Source organism: Pteropus vampyrus, unplaced genomic scaffold (genome assembly GCF_000151845.1).
Source record: "Pteropus vampyrus isolate Shadow unplaced genomic scaffold, Pvam_2.0 Scaffold261, whole genome shotgun sequence".
Lineage (NCBI taxonomy): Eukaryota > Metazoa > Chordata > Mammalia > Chiroptera > Pteropodidae > Pteropus > Pteropus vampyrus.
Window position 1 is genome coordinate 2161560 of NW_011889042.1, and position 19936 is coordinate 2181495.

The window sequence follows — 19936 nt, forward strand, 5'->3', positions numbered from 1 at the left end:
GCCGCCTGCGCTAGCCTAGGGTCGAAGGCACGCAACCCTGCGGCAGCGAGCCGCCAAATCTCGTGTGCGCCCCCGCACCGCGGGAACTAGGTGCCTGCCTCTCTCCGCTCCGCGCCTAACGCAGCGTCCTGCGCGCATGCGCGCCACTGCCTTCCCGCGCCGCCGCGCCTCCAGCTGCCCTGGTTACCGTTGGTGTTTGCGAATTCCCTACAGCGCCTTCTTAGCTGGAGACCATCGCCGCGGGGCTTCAGCTGCGGTTCCGTACGCGCGCGCCCGCCCGCGACACGTGGGCTGAGGCTGCCTCGCGGTCGCTGGCGGGCGGGTAAACAGGGTGGAAGGAGCTGCGGCCACCGCTCGCCCTCCCACTGCGCCCTAGGGCGGGCGCGCGGATGAAAATGGCGAAGTGGGGGTAGCCGGCCCCGAACCCGAAGCAATGGGGCGCGCAGATGGGGCGGTCGTTGGAGCTCCCTGACGTGGGCGCCGGACTGTTCTCCGCGGCGACTTGACCTGGCGACCTCGGGCCGGCGCCTAATAGGTCAGACCGCGGACTTCGTGGGTCGCCGTGGACCCCGCCAAGTCGGAGGCAATGGATGAACAGAGCGTGGAGGTGAGGGTGGTTGAGGAGGGTGGTGGTTAGTCTGTCCCGCCACCCGCTGAGAGTTCTTTAATCGGGCCGCCTTGCCCTAGTCCTTCTGGTAGGACACCGTATCCCGCCGTCGCCTCTGTGGGGAGGGCTGGCGAGGTGCGAAGGATGCGATGTTTGTTCTGCAGCCCCCCGGGTGCTGGTGCTGTGACCGTTCCTGCAGTCAGATGGTGCGTAGCCTGGCGTTTTCAGGTTGTCTCGGCACTGGTACTCATCCCCACGGGTTTTTTTTTTTTTTTTTTTTTTTGCAAACTACAGCCTGTGCAGAGCAAAACTGCAAATTCATTAGATGGACGTGCCCTGCCACTCGCAATCAGTTTTTTTGCGAGTTCATGGGCGGATCCAAATTGCCTCCGAACGGGTAATCATTCCTCCCAGCGGTACATTTTGTAGACTTTTGTCTTTCCTATATTGAGGATATTCTCTTACTAACTTACTTGGCTGTAGCTTGCCAGAACAACCAATTTTTTAAATATCTTAATCTTGTAAACATCACATAGTTGGGATGTTTATGTAAAGGCTAGGAACATAAAACGAGGTTATTGGATCTAATTATGTAAAAATTGTCAACTTTTGAACCTCCCAAATACTAAATCCTTGTTTCTTAGTAAGGGCGACTATTACTGGGTACTTACTCCCCTTGAAACTAGTTCACCCTCTAGTCTTATTGTCCGCTCCCCAGCCTTTGCACCTTACAGGTTCTTTCTGGCCCTGCAGAATCATGACTAGATAAATGTGTAATTTTTTTTCCCCCTCAGTTCCTCATGTGAGAGTATTATTATAAATGTTCGATAACTTTACCTTGGTTTTAGGAGCATTTAGTTCTGGAATAAAGTAAAAATGAGTACTGTAAAAAAATCCTTAAAATATATAATCTACACTTAATTATGACTTTTTTGTCAGTTACTTCCTAAATTGATTCACCTGTGGCTTGCAAAGATAATTCTGTTTCTTCTGTTTACGTAATTTTTCCTTCTTCCCAAAGCATTAGTAGAGCTGCCACCAAAATTCTCTATAGGGGCAAAATTTCTGCTCTGCAGCATCAGGGCAGAAATTTGGATTTCTAGATTTCTAATTAGTTTTTTTCTTGATCAGAGTATGCTGCCATTAGGATACGTATCTTTTTAAAACTTTTTAAATTATGAAAGCAACTCATCCTCCTTGGGAATATTGCAGAAAAAATAAAAAGTTTATATCATTAATTTAATCATATAGTGTCCCTTTTTTCTTATCGTACATTATAAGCATTTTTTCTATATCATTAAAAAAGTCAAGAAATATTTGTAGTAACTTGCCATTATAATTAATGCTTCAGTGAAAATATTTGTGTAAGTCTGTTTGCATTTCTTATTCTTTCCTTAGAATAGAACCATTGCGATACGTAGAAAAAAGGAAACACTTTTTCCCGATGTTCTGAGGGGTCCTGGATTATAACCAAGTCCTGATATGAAATATAGTTAAAACTGAGATGTTATCAGCCTCAAATAAATGTTAATGTCAAGTAATTATTTTAAGCATACTTTTTACTTTTGATTCAGTTGCCTAATCTGGTGGACTTTACATTTTATTTCCAGAGCATTGCTGAGGTTTTCCGATGTTTCATTTGTATGGAGAAATTGCGGGATGCACGCCTGTGTCCTCATTGTTCCAAGCTTTGTTGTTTCAGCTGTATCAGGGTAAGTTTTATTAGTTTACATGCATTTAGTATATGTAGGATATAGTGTAAAAATTAACTTTTTTTTTTTTTTTTTTAACATTTTGTGCCCTTTTAAAAATGCTATAAAGGAATGTTTTTTAATAGGGAGACCGTCAATGTATAGTGCTTAGTATTATGGAGATGTATAACCTTCAAGTGGTAATTGCCATGAAGTGTCTGGAAACTGAAGCCCACTGTAATTTTAGTGTAGTTAAAATATCATATCATTGCACACTTAAGTACTTAAGAAACAAGAAATTATTTTGGTTGGGTATGGGGATTCAATAGCACATCTGCAGACCAAGGTTGAAAACTGCCCTGCCCACATTACTTTTATTAGATTTTTTCCTTTACTGAGAAAATCAAAGCCATCTAACATGCTCTTTACCTTAGAATTTCTCTTTGGTTCCTTATTTCTGCCTAGGGAAGATAAAGATCCCTTTGTCAAGAGTAATATCTCTAACATTTAAATCATTTGCTTCCAGTCACACAGTAAATGATGGAGCTGGTTTTGAACCCAGGAAGTCTGGTTTTAAAACTTGTATTCTTTGCTAATACTCCATGTACAGAAGACCTAGATTATATACCGTGCCAGTTCTCCCACTTGTAAATTGGGACTCAATCTTTTTTAGCTTTGTTTCCTCAGCAGTAGAATGTGGATAACAGCATCTGCTTTACAGGATGGTAGTGGCATAAATGACATAAGCTAAAAAGTAATTTAGACACTATTAAGTACTAACCTTTTGTAAGTTGTTATATAATTCTTGTTAAAATAGCAACTAATACACCTATCGTTATGTTTTATAAATGACGAGACCGAACCTAGAGAAATTAAGTAATTGGCCTCTCTCATGGTTAATTAAGTGGTAGAGTTGAGACGGACTCAGCACTTTTGATGAGGGTTCATTATACATACGACTTTTGATTATTACCTTATACCTCATTGATTCGTCATTTCTCTACTGGTACCTCTTTCTCCTCTTGCTCTTTAAAGGCATATATTTCTTAAATATTGCTGCTGGAGTTCTCTACTCTGAAGTTTCCAGGAAAATTTTGTCCACTTTAGGAAATTTGATTTATTCTTGCATTTACTCTTATCTTCTCTGTGTGTATGGCTCCTAAATCTATTCCTTCAGCATTGACCTATAAATGTCTTATCTGATTGTCCTCTAGCATCTTGAAGCTTTTTCCAGATCAGAGTCCTCCTATTTTCTCAAATTGACTCTTTTTGACTTCTTTCTTTTTGTTTTGTTCTGCCAATCACTCAGCCTTGAAATCTCTTACACTATGATTTTTAAGTCCTGTCATTTATCTCCTAGTATCATTTATATCTGTCCTATCATTTATATCTGTCCTATCATTTGTATATGTCCTAGTATCATTTATACCTGATAGAGAAATAAAGACATTTTTATTTTTACCTCATGCTTAGATTATTATAGTTATCTTCTAACTGTTCTCTGTCTTGAGTCCTTTTTTATCTCTAATTCATTTTGTATACTGCTGCCATATTGATGTTTTCTAGTAATTTCATTTCTTTTCCTTTCAGAGTCTCTGAAATTTATTGCCTGAAGAATAAAGTCCAAGAATGTTAGCTTTATATTCAGACCATCTGGATAATCTAGTTCTAATCTTTCTTTCTAGAGCTGTCTTGATTCCTGAATGCACTATTCCTATGTTCATTCAACAAATATTAATCGTATGCTTACTTGTAGTTAGGCATTGACTTCCCGAGGAGTTAGTTGACCTACTAGTTGGGGTATAGACCAAAAATTAAATAGCTATATGTTAGATACCAGTAAGTGCTATAAAGGAAAATGAAACTGAATAAGAGTATATAGACTAGGGATTTTTAGGAGGGCATAGGCAGGTTAGTAGCCATTTTAGATAGGGTGTCTGGAAAGGTCTTTCTGAGGAGATGACATTTGAGCAGAGACCAGAATGAAGTGTAGGAGTTGTGAGTGTCTAGGGGAGAAAATCCTAGGCAGAGAAATCAGAAGGGGCAAAGGCTCTGAGACAGGCATATGCTTAGTGTATTGAGAAATAGCAAAGAAACCAGTGTGGCTGGAGCAAAGTGGGCAGGGAGGGAGGAAAAGGAGATGAATTTGGAGATGTTGCTAGGGGCATTGGTATAGATGTTCGATATGTATTTTTTTTGAGTGTGATGGTAGCCATTGGAGGCTTTCAAGTGATGTGAATGTTTTAAAAGCTATCACTCTGGCTACTGTGTGGAAAGTAGACTGAGCAGATGGGAGAGTGAGGAGACCAGTTAGAATGTGCTTTATTAGTGAAAAATGAATGGTGGTTTAGACTAGAATGGTAACAGTAGAGGTGAAAATAGGGCAATTCTGGATATGTTTTCAAGATAGAGCTTACAGAGGGGATGTGAGGAAAGTTTTTTATAGCATTTGGATGAATGAATGGTTTTTCAGTATTCTGATTAGAAAAAAACGGGAGGAGCAGATTTGGGTAGGCTATAGATGTAAAAGTTTTGTTTTTAAATATATCGAGTTTGAGATGTTTGTTATACATCTAACGAGATGTTGGCAGTTGGAAATACGAATCTGGAGTAGGGGAAGGAGACTTTAGAGAGGTTGAATTATTAGCATGTAGATAATTCTACATGCTAATTAAAGCCTGGGGATTAGTTGAGTTCACCTGATTACCTCCTGGAGAAGAGATTTTTAGGTCTGAACTCTGGGGTGCTCAACATTTAGAGGTCAGGAGGAAGAATATTCAGCAAGGATAACAAGAAGGAACCATGAGTGAGGTATCACAAAATTCAAGTAAGAAATATGTTTCAAAGCGTGCGAGATTAGCTGTGTCATATGGTTCTGGCCTAGGAATTGACCATTGGATTTGAGAATGTGTAGGTCATTGGTGACCTTGATGAGTAGCTTCAGTGGAACAGCGGGGACAAAAACTTAATGGCAGAGTGGGAAGAGAGTGAGACAGCAAGTATAAAAAGCTCAGAATATTGTTGTAAAAGGGAGAAATAAGGCAGGGGATTGAAGTGGGAGGGAATGTTGAAAGTCAACATTTTTCCTTTTTGAAGAAGATTTGTATCTTGTTTGGATTGAACCAGAAGAGAGAGAATATTAATGATTTTTGGAGAGATGGGGATAATTACAGGAGCAAAGTCCTTGAGAAGCTGGCCACACCACCCAACCAAATTGTAATATTGTTTATTTGAATGCCTTCCTTTCTCTTTCATCTCATTTCTGTTCATTTGACCTTGGCCTATACAGATACTTGTGTCGTTGAATCAAAAGTTCAGACCCATGAATAGACTTGTCCAAAATTACCTAGTAGTTGGTGACAGACCAGAACTGGACTCACTCTCAGGCCAGTGCTCTACCAAGACACTTGTACACACATGTACACATACACACACCCCAAAATGTGGGCACATCAAGCTAGCTCTCCTTCATTTATCCAGCTACACTCATTTCTTCCTGTTTTTTATATTTTCTCCCCTGCATTTTTTGCCTTCATCTTTCTAATTTTTTTTACTTGATTTTAACCTAAGTAGCACTTTTATGTTTGCCTATATTTTGTTTTTAATTTTGCAGCCTTTTTTTTTTATTAGGTATAGTTGATATACAGTAAAGTGCACATATTTAAAGTGTACAATTTGATAAGTTTTGACAAATGTATACACCTGAGAAACCATCACCACAGTCAAGATAGTGAACATATATCCAAGTTTCATTGTGCCTCTTGCTTTTCTTGTTCCCAGGCAACCACTGGTCTGCTTTTTGCCACAATAGATAATTTCTGATGTTCTGGAATTTTATACAGATGAAATCTTACAACATGTACTCTTATGTACTTGACTTTTTTCACTCAGCAGAATCATTTTGAGATTCATCTATGTCTAGTGTATTGCTGAGTAGTAGCATTCCATCATATGCATGTGCCCTAATTTATTAACTTATTTTTGGTTTTCAGTTTTAAATAAGGTATAATTGACATATAAAGTTGAGGTGTACAACATATTTGTACATTCAGTATTTATATATATTGCAGAATGATGACCATAGTAAGTGTAGTTAATGCCATCACCATACATAGTTACAAAATTTTTTTTTATTGTGGTGATGAAGACTTTTAAGCTCTATTCTCTTCGCAACTTTCAAATATGCAGTACAGTATTAACTATAGTCACCATATTGTACACAGTCATTTGTTGATGGACATACAGGTTACTTCTGGATTTGAACACTTACATGCATGTCTTTGGACTTAAATTTTTTTCTCTTGGATAAATAAGAATGGAATGGCTAGATCATATGGTAGATGTATGTTTAACTAACTATTGAACAAATGGTCAAACTGTGTTCTAAAATAGTTATTTTATGTTCTTAACAGTGTATGAGAGTTCCATTTTTTTCCACATTGTCAGCACTTGGTTTGTTCAATCTTGAATTTTAGCCATTCTCATAGATGTGTATTGGTACCTCACCTTTTCCTTTAAGATCAGGAAGAAGGCAATGCCTACTTTCATTACTTCTGTCTATTACCTTCTCTCCCAACTCCTGAGAACCACTATGAATTTGTCTAAGTACCTCATCTAAATTCAATCATATAACATTTGTCCTTTTGAGTTTATTTCTAGGCTCTCTGTTTTATTTGGTTGGTCTCTATTTCTGTTGTTAATGCCAGTACCAAACTGTTTTGATTACTGTAGCTTTGTAAATTTTGAAATAAGGAAATTCAGGGTAGTTTTGATTCCATTCGAATTTTCGATTGGGTTTTTCTACTTCTTTAAGAAACACCAGTGGGGTTTTGATAGGAATTGCATCGATTATTTAGGTTGCTTTGGGTAGTATTGTCATCTTAATACTAAATCTCTTAATCCATGAGTGCGGGATGTCTTTCTATTTATTTAGAACTTCTTTACTTTCAGCAATGTTTTGTAGTTTTCCATATGCAAATCTTTCAACTCCTTGGTTAAATTTATTCCTGGGTATTTGTATTGATGCAGTATATGTTTGTATGTATTGTTTTCTTAATTTGTTTGCTAGTGTGTAGAAATGCCAATGTTTTTTGCGTGTTGATTTTTGTATCCTGAAACTCTGGTGGATTTATTAAACAGTTTTTGTGAAATCTTTAGGTTTTTTACATATAAGATTATGTCATCACAAATAAATAATTTTACTTTTCTATTTTGGATGCTTTCTGTTTATTTTTCTTGGTTAATTGCTTTGGCTGAATTTTCAGTGTTATGTTGAATAGAAATGTTATAAGTGTGTATCCTTGTCTTTTCTCTGATCTTAAGGGAAAAGTTTTGAGTCTTTAACCATTGAATGTGATAGGATTTTTTTGTTGTTTGTTTTTTACTCTGGGTTTTTTAAATACAACCTTCATCAAGCTGAGAAAGTTCCCTTCTATTCCTGTTTCATGAGTGTTTTTATCATGAACGGATAGTGGATTTTGTCAGGTGCCTTTTCTGTATCAATTGAGATGATCATGTTTTTTTTCTTCATTTTATTAATATGGTATATTACACTGAATTTTATATGTTTAACTGTCCTTGCATTTCTTGAATAAATTCCACTTGGTCATGATGTATAATCAAGGAAACTTGAGCTTGATCACTTGTTTAGTGTCACATAGTAAGTGCCAGAGCTAAGAATCAGTCTTAGGTCCAAATACTCTCTAAAGCTTGTGATTCTTCCATTTAATGAAGAAGAGAAATTCTTCAGTTGAATGTACAGGAATTTCTATAAAGATATTTCTTTAATATTACTTGCACATTAATATTGTTCACTGTTTCTTATCTTTGGTTTTGGTTTGGGAGAAACATTGTTTTTCCCAAAGCATTAAAGTTACCATATTTATTTTGTGATTAAGTTAGATTATAGAATACGAGGTAAAAATGCCACATAGATTTAGAGAAGAGCAAGGCTACCAGCTGGGATAGGCAGCAAAGTTTTATGGGCATAATCAGTAAGCATTCTCATCTGACAGCACACGGAGGGAGGGACTATATAGGCAGACACATAAACGGGATGCCAAGAGTGGTATATACTGTAGCAATAAGCCTGTTTGGAAGGAAGGAGCATATTAAAAAATATGGACTGGTTACTCCCTATCATGGTTCCAACCTTTAAAGAGTTAATAGTTTATCAGAGAAGGTGAGACCAACAAGTAAGTCTGTAATAAAGTGTTATAAGCACAGTGAAGGGGGAAATACAGGTTTTTGTGGTAGAGCTTGGCATTGGTATCTAAAATCATCTTTAGAAGGTCAGGGAAAGCTTTCTGGAGGAAGTAACATAAACTGATATTTAAAGGATGAGTAGGAATAACCTAGTTGAAGAGAAGTGTTGACAAATATTCTGGGCAGAGAGACCAAACATATTTAAATGCTTAACCTTGCTGGCTACGCTAAGGTGAAGTGGAAAATGAGGCTAGGGAGGTGTAGACTGAGATCAGCCCTGCGGGGAGGTGGTGCTATGACTATAGCAGAGCATGGTTTCAGGGGAAGAAGTCTGACCCAAATCTTGTGTTTGCCAAGAGACCGAAGAAATAATTTTCAAGGTTTTTAAGAATGGAGGAATCCTTTTCCACCTATTTTCTTTTTTTCCAGCTTTATTTTCTGTGGTGTGAAGTAAGGAAAAGCTTATGATTTTTATAGAAATACAAAAGGATAAACAGGAATATCAGATACTGGGAATATGTAGGTATAGGATTATATAGTCATTTGCCTCTGAACCTATACCAGGTTGTTAAAACCTAAAATATTTAACCACAGTGCTATTGTTTTTGGAAAGGTATTCAGGAAGTCTTTGCATCTCCTTTGTATGTGGTGTAAAACTCTTCCCTCTCCAGTAATAATGAAAACTATTAAATTAATAGATTTCGAGGTTTAATAGAGACATTTTCTTGTAAAACATTTTTACAATTATGAGGAAACCAAGTTATGTAGATGTTCAAGTTCTTGAACTGTAGAACTCTTTTAAGATATAAAAAGAGTTTTGCTATATTGCTTATTCATATTTTAGGTCTAATTTGTATATCCATAATGTATATATTTCAAAATTAGTTTGCTTTTTTAAAAAGGAATTTATTACTATCTTAGACTTCCTCAGGGGTTTTATAGTTAGAAGTAAATCATTACTGTGGTTTATTTTTGGAGATAGCAGTAACAGTATCATTATTGTTTACATGAAGATTATCCACATCTCTATGAGATCCAGCTAGTCCTAGGATCATTTTATTTCCCATGAGAGAATAGCTTCTTAATTATTTTGGAATGAGTTCTGTCCCTTTGAAAGTTCGTCCTGACCACAATGATAATGAGGGGAGATAGTAGATTGCCTCCTATTTCTATAAGTATCTCTATAATTAATGCAGGCACTAGAGAGTTAAACTCATTAAATTTGGTATATAAATATTCAATATGTGCAAATTAAAGTAATGGTGTTTCTACAATCAAAATATAATTTTTTGTCTTCTTAGCGCTGGCTGACAGAGCAGAGAGCTCAATGTCCTCATTGCCGGTAAGCATTTTGCTACGATTATTTGTGAATTTGGAAAATAATTAGGTGATGGAGTCAGAGTGTGCCCTAGTACTCATAAAATTCTTTCTGCAGTCTGCTGCTCTTTCTTCTCTTTATGAATACAGTTGAATATAAGCAATCTGTCTAGACATAGCCGTGCAAACTAATTTATCTGACCCAGAATTATGTAGAATGCATTACATTGTTTACCTTCTTTTAGAAAATCATTGTGTAGTTTCTTAATTTATCTTTTATAATTAAAAAAAAAAAAAAGATTTCTGGTTTAAAAAATCCAGATAGTATAGGTAAATATAAAATAACAAGTCTTCTGATTCTGTTACTCCCTACCTACTTTTTTCAAGAAATAACACTTTCAGAAGAAATTGTTAGGTTTGTTATCTACTCTTCTAAACATTTTTCAGTGTACATACTGATATGTATACACATAGATTTTTTTCTTAAAATACACATTATAGTACTGTTTTGCCGGTTTTTTTGTTTGTTTGTTTGTTTTGTTTTGTTTTGGTATAAAATATGGCGGTACCTTTCTTGATGGTATGTACACATACATCATTTAAAAAATGTCTGAATAATCTATTAGGTGACTATACATTGATTTATTTATGCTTATATTGAGAGACATTTAGATTGTTTCCACTTTTGGTTATTTCAGTTAACGATGCCAAATTGCATTGAAGGAAATGTTTCCATTTTACATTCCTTCACATTCCTATCAACACTGTATATTACCAGTCGATCATTTTTTTTGTCATTCTGCTGAGTGAAAAATGGTATCTTGTTTTTAATATGCTTTTTTAAAAAAAGATTGAAATCGAGCATCTTTAGAAATTTTTTTAGACATTTATTATTCTTTTTTCCTTAGTCTTCGCCTCTTTTGCCCCTTTGCATGTATTTCTTTTTTATATTAACTTTTAAGAAGACCTGCACTATTAAATGGAAATTTCTGTAATGATGGAATGTTCTGTATCGTCCAGTTGTTAGTTATTAGCTACATATGACAGTTGAGCACTTGAAATATGTCTGGTGTGACTAATGAAATTTTATTTTTATTTAATTTTAATTTGAATTTTAATTTAAACAGTCACATGTGGATATTGGCTCTCGTTTTGGACAGTACAGCTTTAGACTAAAGAATTGAGAATTCAGTCTGTACTCTGAATTTCCAGTATTTTTTTGTTAGTTTTTTTTTTTGTAAATGATAAATTAATGTTAAAATAAGTTGCAAAGCATACTTTTTGTTGTCTTATTATTTTATTAGTAATATGGTATGAATGTGATGTGAGCTCTATTTTGAGGTATGTTAATTTTTTTCATGATAATTTTTTTCCAGCTTTATTGAGATATCATTGGCAAATACAACATGAAGATTTGATATACGTACATTGTGAAAGGATCCCCGCCCCCCATAGAGATAATTAATGCATCCATCACCACATATATTTACCTTTGGAATGTTTATTTTAGGAAATAATATCAAATTTCTGAATTAGAATATATGTATATATCTTCTCCAGTGCTCCACTCCAGCTACGAGAACTAGTAAACTGTCGTTGGGCAGAAGAAGTAACACAGCAGCTTGATACTCTTCAACTCTGTAGTCTCACCAAACATGAAGAAAATGAAAAGGACAAGTATGTCCTCGATTTCTTTGTTAAAGTATTTCATAGAATTTGCCATGTTATTTTAGTGAAACTATTGGAAGTTTTCTTTTAGTTTCGTAGGTGAACACTTAAGTATTTTTCTTCTGGCATGGTATGGGTATCACTGTTTGAAAAGATCCTTCTAACTCTTGATTGGTTTTTTTTTATTAGATCCTTTCATAAAAGGAGTGGAACTGCCATAGTTTCCTAATCTGCTAATCTCTCTTCTTTGTCTCTTGATGCCTACTGGCTACCCCTGGGTTTGTTGAAGATACATATAGGCCATTGATTAGGAATTATTCTGATAAATTTCTTATATTGAAAAAGCTATGTTCTAAATTTGGAGGTGTGGAAATCATGCTAAATGAGCTTCCAGACAGTATCTAATATGCTGTTTCTTCATACTTTTATTTTCTATTTGATATTCTTATAAATGATTATATAAGATTACTTATAAATGAGAATATAAAATGTAGACCTATTTAGGTATTTTCTCGAAGCTCAGTGTACTTCAGTGAAAAGCTTTTAAAAAAATTCAACTGTGTCCTCTGGAAAGGTAAGAGAAAACTTAAATATTTTTATTATGGTAAAATACTCATAACATATTTTACTATCTTAACCATTTTTAAGTGTACAGTTCAGTAGTGTTAAGTATACTCACATTGTCGTACAACTCATCTCCAGAACTTCTTCATCTTGCAAATCTGAAGCTCTTTACCCATTAAACAATAACTCTATTTCCCCTCCTACCAGCCTCTGACAACCACCACTTTACTTTTTCTACAAATTTGACTATCTACTCATATAGTTGAAATGATCTTGTCTCTTTGTGACTGTCCTTTACATTGACTAATATCCTTAAGGTTCATCTGTGTTGTGGCATATGTCAGAATTTCCTTCCTTCTAAAGGCTGGTTAATATATTCCATTGTGTATATGTATCACATTTTGTTTATCCATTCATCCATCTATCGATGGACATTTGGATTGCTTTCACTTTTTGACTATTGCGAATAATGCTGCTATGGATATGGGTGTTCATCTCTTCTAGACCTTGCTTTTAAATTTTTAGGATCAATACCCGGAAGTAGTATATTGCTGGATTACATGATAATTATGTTTTTAATATTTTGAGGAACCTCCATACTGTTTTCCGTGGAGGCTGCATAATTTTACATTCCTACCAGCAGTGTATAAGGGTTCCAGTTTCTCTATGTTCTTGCCAACACTTGTTTTCTGTTTTTTTTTTTGGATGACTGCCATTCATCATAATGGGTGTGAGGTAATATCTTATTGTGGTTTTGATTTGCATTTACCTGATAATTAGGATGTGAGCATCTTTGCATATGTTTGTTGGCCATTTGTGTATCTTTTTTGGAGAAATGTCCATTCCAGATCTTTGCTCATGTTTTTATCAGATTTTTGTTTTTGGGTTTTCTTTTTTTGCTTGTGTTGTAGGAGTTCTTTATAGATTTTGGATATTAACTCCTTATCAGATATATATGATTTGCAAATATTTTTTCCCCATTCCATAGTTTGTACTTTCAGTCTGTTTATTGTGTCCTTTGATATACAGAAGTTTTTAATTTTGACGTAGTTCAGTTTATATATTTTTCCTTTTGTCGCATGTGCTTTTGGTGTCCTATCCAAGAAATTATTGCCAAATCCAATATTGGAAAGCTTTTTTCCTATGTTTTCTTCAAGAGTTTTATAACTTTAGGGCTGATGTTAGGTCTTTGATCTATTTTGAGTTAATTTTTGTATATGGTAAAAATTACCATATAAGTTAATGGTATTCATCCACTAGGGCTGTCATAATAATACCATATACTGCGTGGTTTAAACAATAGAAGTTAAGTTTTGGAGTCTGGAAGTCCAAGATCAAGGTGTTGCGTTGGTTAGTTTCTGGTGAGACCTCTCCCCTTAACTTGGATATAGCTCTTTCTCTGTCCTTACATGGCCATTTCTCTGCACCTATACTCCTAGTGTCTTTTTCTTTTCTTGTAAAGGCATTGATCCTATTGAGTTAGGGCTCTATGCTTATGATCTTATTTAACATTATCTCCCTAAAGGTCCTATCTCCAAATACAGTTACATTAGGGCTTTAACATAGGCATTTGGGAAGGAGGAATGCGATTCAATTCATAACCAGGTCCATCTTCATTCTTTTGCATGTGGATATCCAGTTTAAGGGAAAACTTAAAAATTGAGTTCATTTCTCCTTAGGATCTGGTATTACTTTGTACAGTTAATTACATGTCTTAATTATTGTGAGCGTTGGTCATGTGTAGAAAAAGTATTCGTGCATGCTTACATGCTTATGTAGGTATAAACACATAATCTGATTTGCCCCCAAATTTAGTATAGGTTAGAATTTATCATCTATAATTATCCTAGGAAATGATATTATATTTGTACTTTATTCAGAAACTAGTCTGCATTTTTCATGTAATTGTAAATCCTTGTAGATTAACGAAGTCAATACTTAAAGAATTGTGTTCCAGTGTAATTCTTTAGTATAATTCACAGAAGCCATGGAATACATTTTCTATTGTTTCCTGAGATATAATCTTTTAAGATTGACCAACCTGTTTGCCCAAACTTAGGAATTTGTTGAGGTGATTATGTTCCAATTTAAATTTATTTCATTTATTTTATAACTATTTTTTTTTTCATAATATATAGATGTGAAAATCACCATGAAAAACTTAGTGTATTTTGCTGGACTTGTAAGAAGTGTATCTGCCATCAGTGTGCACTTTGGGGAGGAATGGTGAGCAGAATCAATTCAGCATATTGTTTTTAGTTAGAGACTAGAAAGCATGGAAATGTTTGATTTAGAAAATAATTTTAATCTGTTATAGAATGAAAATTAAATGATTCTACTTTATAGCAGAAGTTATTTCTTCTTCCTTCTTTAATCCAGAAAAACAACTTTTGTGGGAAATTTTAATGTGGAATGTGTACTGCTTACATAAATATTTTCTTTTCATTGAAAACCTGTAAAATGTATAGTCATTTGCAAATCTTTTGTTGGAGGGTCGGGGTCTTTTCTTTGATTGAAATTCAGTTGACCTGATGTCCTGGCCATGATTTCCAATTTTGGTTTATTGAAAGTGAAACAACAGCTTTCGACATTTGTGGAAAATATGAATGCAAATCTTAAGATTTTTTCCCCCCCAGGATAATTCAAAAGTAGTTTTTTAAAGTTGCCTAGCTTTATCAAATGTCAAACATTCAAGTTAGTTTTTCTAGAAATAGCTTTTTATTTTATATTTGTGTTTTATTTAATTAATATTATATATCTAGAATAATAAGTACAATTAGCATAAATAGGTTTGAGAATAAACAGTCAATTTTTGGTGGGGAAAGTTAGTCATAGTGGGAGCAGAAGTGGAGTAGACATCTAGAGGTGCTTTTTAGCAATGAGAGTTGATCTCTCTGGGCATCAGTTAACATGTAGAGAGAGAATGATAGACAAGTTGATTGAGTAGAGCTCAGTTCAGAGAGCTCTCTGTTAAAATTTGAATACTAATTTGCTGACTAGAAACAGTTCAGTTCCCACAGTTTATTGTTAAACAAGTTTCGTAAGAAGCAGTGGAAACATTTTTTTCCATACTTAAAGTGGACATGCAAAAATCCACATCTTTTTTCTCTTAGAGACCATAGCTGGCAATTTGGTTGAACAAGACAATTCTAATGAGATCTTAGCTATTATGGAAGCGTTCTTAAAATAGAAATTTAAGTTCTGTTTACCAATCCAGAGTGTTATAAATTACAATAGTAAAATTGGTTAGAAAATTGATTTTAGGTTTGTTAGCTCCAAAAAATTATTTTTTGAATACAGCTTCATTTGTACGGCTAATTTGTGAGGTTTTCTGTCTCTACAGTAACGCTTTGTGGCGTGAGGGGTGGGTTCATTGTTTTTGCTAATAGTGTACCATGAGTCTTTCCTCAAGTGTCTAATTTATCTAGTTGTGCTAGAGACTGGGGATACAGTGATTAACAAGACAGATAACAACTAGTTCTGTATTTAGTTGTTGTGATATTAGGAATAAGTATACAGTGTTGGTGAGAGTGGATAACTATGGGATCTGACCCCGTAAGCCTGAGTTAAGCTCCAAAAGATGAGTAGGAATTAAGAGGTGGAGAGTTTGGAGAGAGAAGACGAAGGAGAATTATTCTGATAAGTAGGAGTTACTTTTGCAAAGGCCTGGTGGGAAGAAGGGAGAAGTTTGAGGACATGGAAGAAGGCTAGTGTTGACCAAGTGAAGAGTGGCAAATAAGGTTGTGTCAGATGCTTTGGACCATGGTTAAGGATTTGGTTCTTTCTATTGAGTGAAAATCTCTAGATAACTGTAAACATTTTGCTAAAAACCATTATTCACAATTGAAGGATTTCCTACCTGGGTCAGGCGATTTTAAGCAAGCTCTGGCTTGTTTTAACAAAGTAAAGGCAGCCAAAAGATAAAACTTATTTGAAAATATTTACCAGTTTGTTAGTGTCCATAGACTGTTAATAAAGGAATGTAAATTCAGATGAGACATATGAAAATGTTCTAAAACTACTCTTATTAATTTAAATAGCATGGTGGACATACCTTTAAACCTTTGGCAGAAATTTACGAGCAGCATGTTACTAAAGTGAATGAAGAGGTAGCTAAACTTCGTCGGCGTCTCATGGAACTGATCAGCTTAGTTCAAGAAGTGGTAAGAGTATAACCAAAAGATCATTATCCGTTTATAGTCTATCTTATATAATGTATATTTCGATAATACAAATCAATCAGATGTTGAAGTTAAGATTTGAAAATTTGATAGGATATATTTATTGTCAGTCTCACCAACTTCAAACTAACTGAGAAATTTGGATCCAAACCCCTGGCCTGTTCTGCAGTTGGGGTTAGAGAATTGCCTCCTCTTATAGAGAATCAGTGAGTTCAATAAACCTGTTTGTTAGAGAGTCATTATTCACTTACAAAGTCTTTAAGTCATTCGTTCTTTGGACCTCTGGCTTTTGAGAGTTTCTGTTACCAAGGAATGAATTATTACTGGTGTCTTGAATTAGATTCTTGTATAATTGAAAGTAATATTTAACACTACTCTTCAGATATTGTATGGGTCAAACAGCTTTGGTGAGCTGTTTACCATTTATAATACTGCCATGAGAAAATGCAATAAGCATCAAACATTTAGGTACTAAATATACTTTTGGAATATATTTTGTTTAAAGTTGCCAGAATGACAATTGTTATTAAATAGGTTTGTGACCATTCCTAACTTAAGATGTCGTTTTTATTTTACCCCTTCAGGAATCAAGATCCAGATCATCATTGATAACGTTCTTTATATAGAAAGCAGTGTTTTCGAGTTGCATGTATGCTATCTGCAGAATCATTTTGGAATATAAACAAGTGGGATGGTTTCTATTTGGCCATCATCTAACTACTTTTCTTCCTATTACTTTCTCTTGGCAGTATTAAAATTTAGTCATTAGGGAGGGTGTAGTAGGCTGAGATTCTTACTGCTTATATTTATAATAATAAGTATAGGAAAAATTGCTTTTTATTTGAGGTATGCTATTACAAAATCTATATGTACTCTAATCTTTGAAAAACTTATTTTGTTTCTGTGTTTTGAAAAAGAAAAACTTGTAAACTAAAGTAGATATGGCTTAAAATTTTTTAAAATTTGTTTTAGGGTTGTGCACAATGTGAATTGGCTTTGGTATACATTGTTTTTGAATGGTGGTTTCCTATCAGAGATATGATTGAGTCTTTGAGTATGTGCTCTGTGTGTGTTACCTAAACCAATTTTTTGTAATTGCATATCTGTCTGTTTATTAATTGTTTATTAATTGCTTATTTTTAAGAATTTTTTCCTCTGGTTCAGCTCGATGTACAATTTTTTTTTAAGTTTTTTTAAGTTTTTTTTTGAGTTTCCTATGATATAAGACCAATTAAAAAGTATTATTGGCTTACAGTTTTTAAAGAGGAAATTAACTGACTTTAAGAATAATTGCAGTGATTAATATCTATTTGCTTCTGTTTTAAAAATTCTTCAGTTAAAATTTTTTTACCTGTTTATGTTCTAGGAAAGAAATGTAGAAGCTGTAAGAAATGCTAAAGATGAGCGTGTTCGGGAAATTAGGAATGCAGTGGAGATGATGATTGCCCGGTTAGACACACAGCTGAAGAATAAGCTTATAACACTGATGGGTGGGTGTTTTTCTATGCTACTGGGGTGCATGGTGCTTTGAGCTTTCTTGAGACTCAATCTTTGAAAAGTAAAGTTTGGTGAATTGTTTAGGCTAGGAAAAGATTGATTTCAAAAAATAAAAATTTCACCTATTAAATGTCTCTCTGTATCAGGTAATGTTACTCCAAATTGATACAGCTCCTGCTAACCTCATGAGATATGCTTCCAGCTCTTCAGACTTTGTGGTTTAAAAGAAAATGGTCTGATTAGGCAAGCATACCTATTTGGTCTCCTTTTTTTTTTTTTTTTTAAATATGTAAAGCAGTTTCTTTTCTATTCCTGATAATCTCTAGTAATTCCTATAATTATAACTCCTTTATTCCTGTGTGTTTCCAGCTTCTTGAGACTATTTTCCTCTGGGCATTCTTTTTTACAGGTTCTTATGTTCAAAGAACAAACCTACTGCTGGCATTAAACAAATATCTTGCCCACTTACTACATTCTTTTAAGCCACAAATTTTGGGGAGGAATTATTATGAAATAATTGAGTAAAAAATTCACTTTTCTAGATCTTTATATTTTGAAAGATGCAATAACATTAATTTATTTACAAAGTATATTGTAATCATATATTTCTTAGATGAATTTAGTTGATCTAAATTGCATTTTCTCTAAAACTAGTAAGGGTTGGTTCTGAAATCCTCTTATCAAAGCTACTATAGTATTAGATTCAACCTCCTAGAGCTCTGGGAAAATTTTTTTAGGGTAGCTATAATGAAGTTTTGCTTTTTTAAAATTGATGCCTTATTATTGAATATGTTCTGTGAAAGTTAATTTTCTTCTTAAACCAATAATGAGCCTGAATGTTAGTGTTTTGCTATTTTTAAAAGGTCAGAAGACTTCTCTCACACAAGAAACAGAGCTTTTGGAATCTTTACTTCAGGAGGTAGAGCACCAGGTAATGAAATATTAAATGAAATAAAGTCTTTAACTCTTTTTGTGCATATGCTTTAAAAAATTTTAAAGATTATGTAAGATTAAAAGATCCGGGGATTTATGTGCCATTCTGGGGATTTTTATGAAATAAGAATCAGCTGTTCATCTCAAGTTTTCTCCATTGTGTTTGGGAACTAGAGAAAATTAATTAGATTTTGTTTTGTAAGGATGGAATTATTTTTACTGGGAATAATGCATATGCATCTGTAAATTTATAAAAGATTATAATGTGATATGACTTAAGTGGTATCTTTGAGATAGAATATTATTGCTAATTTCAAGCCCAAATTAGTATTTTTATTTATTAAGGACATTTTAATTAAGTACTAAATAGACAGCCTGCATTGTTTTAGATGTTTAGAACGTAGCAGTGGAGAAATGGAAAAAATCTGTCCTCATAAGTTTATATTTTAGATTAGGGGTAGGTGAGTGTGAAGAACATAGCGAATGAATAAATAAAATGTATAGTGTCCCTACAAGTATTTGATATAGTTATCTGTCTTGATTTTAGTTTTTGGAATTCTTGAGTTCTTTTCTATGCCTGATACATAGCTTTCCCCTGAGATTTCTTAATTATCATCTTGGGGATTCCCTTCACTTCTTTCTTGCATTGAATTCCATGTTTCCTCATTCTCATGGCTTCCACTTTCTTGATTTGCTCATTTGTGATGGTATTACACTTCCTATTTTAGCTTTCTTGAAAGGGTAATCAGAATAAATTTTTCAAAATTGTATGTCTGAAAATGTTTTTATTCAATCTTTACACTTGACTGACGGTTTGGCTGGTAAGATTCAGTACATAAATATTTATTTAAATTCTCTTGTTTTCTAGTACTCCCACTCATAATTATGCATGTTGTTCGCCTAGTCCAGGGACTTTATTTTATTCCTTCAAGAGAATAAGCCAGCAGCCTTCTGCCAGTGATGTGACAAATTTAAACCTGCTTTGGTGAAGTAGGGCCAGGGATCTGGGGATCTATGTGCCTTTTTTAAAACAAACAAACAAACAAAAAAAACAGCTTTATTGAGGAATAATTGATATAAGATAAACTGCGTGTATTTAAAGTGTATAATTTGGTAAGTTTTGACAAATGTATATACCTGTGAAGCCATCACCATAGTCAAGATAGTGAATACATCCATCTATCCTCCAAAATTTCTTTGTGCCTCTTTGTAAACCTCTCCTGCTTCTACCTAGCCTTCCCCCACCAGGCAACCACCTATCTGCTCTCTGTCAT

General features: G+C 34.6%; 1 protein-coding gene across 9 annotated transcripts in view; it reads left to right on the forward strand.

Moving 5' to 3' along the window:
• The window catches only part of TRIM37 (tripartite motif containing 37), a 156112-nt gene that overhangs the window by 1296 nt on the left and 134880 nt on the right, over positions 1-19936 (forward strand). For 2 of the 9 annotated variants that reach the window (XM_023520394.1, XM_011375067.2), the window contains exons 2-8: positions 2218-2319; positions 9804-9844; positions 11380-11496; positions 14190-14277; positions 16092-16214; positions 17599-17722; positions 18593-18660. In XM_023520394.1, coding sequence (XP_023376162.1) covers positions 2218-2319; positions 9804-9844; positions 11380-11496; positions 14190-14277; positions 16092-16214; positions 17599-17722; positions 18593-18660 — 663 coding nt within the window. Of the gene's footprint in view, positions 1-70; positions 608-2217; positions 2320-9803; positions 9845-11379; positions 11497-14189; positions 14278-16091; positions 16215-17598; positions 17723-18592; positions 18661-19936 lie in introns of those variants that run through there. The other 7 variants (XM_011375068.2, XM_023520393.1, XM_023520395.1 and 4 more) reach the window with 7 other exon arrangements.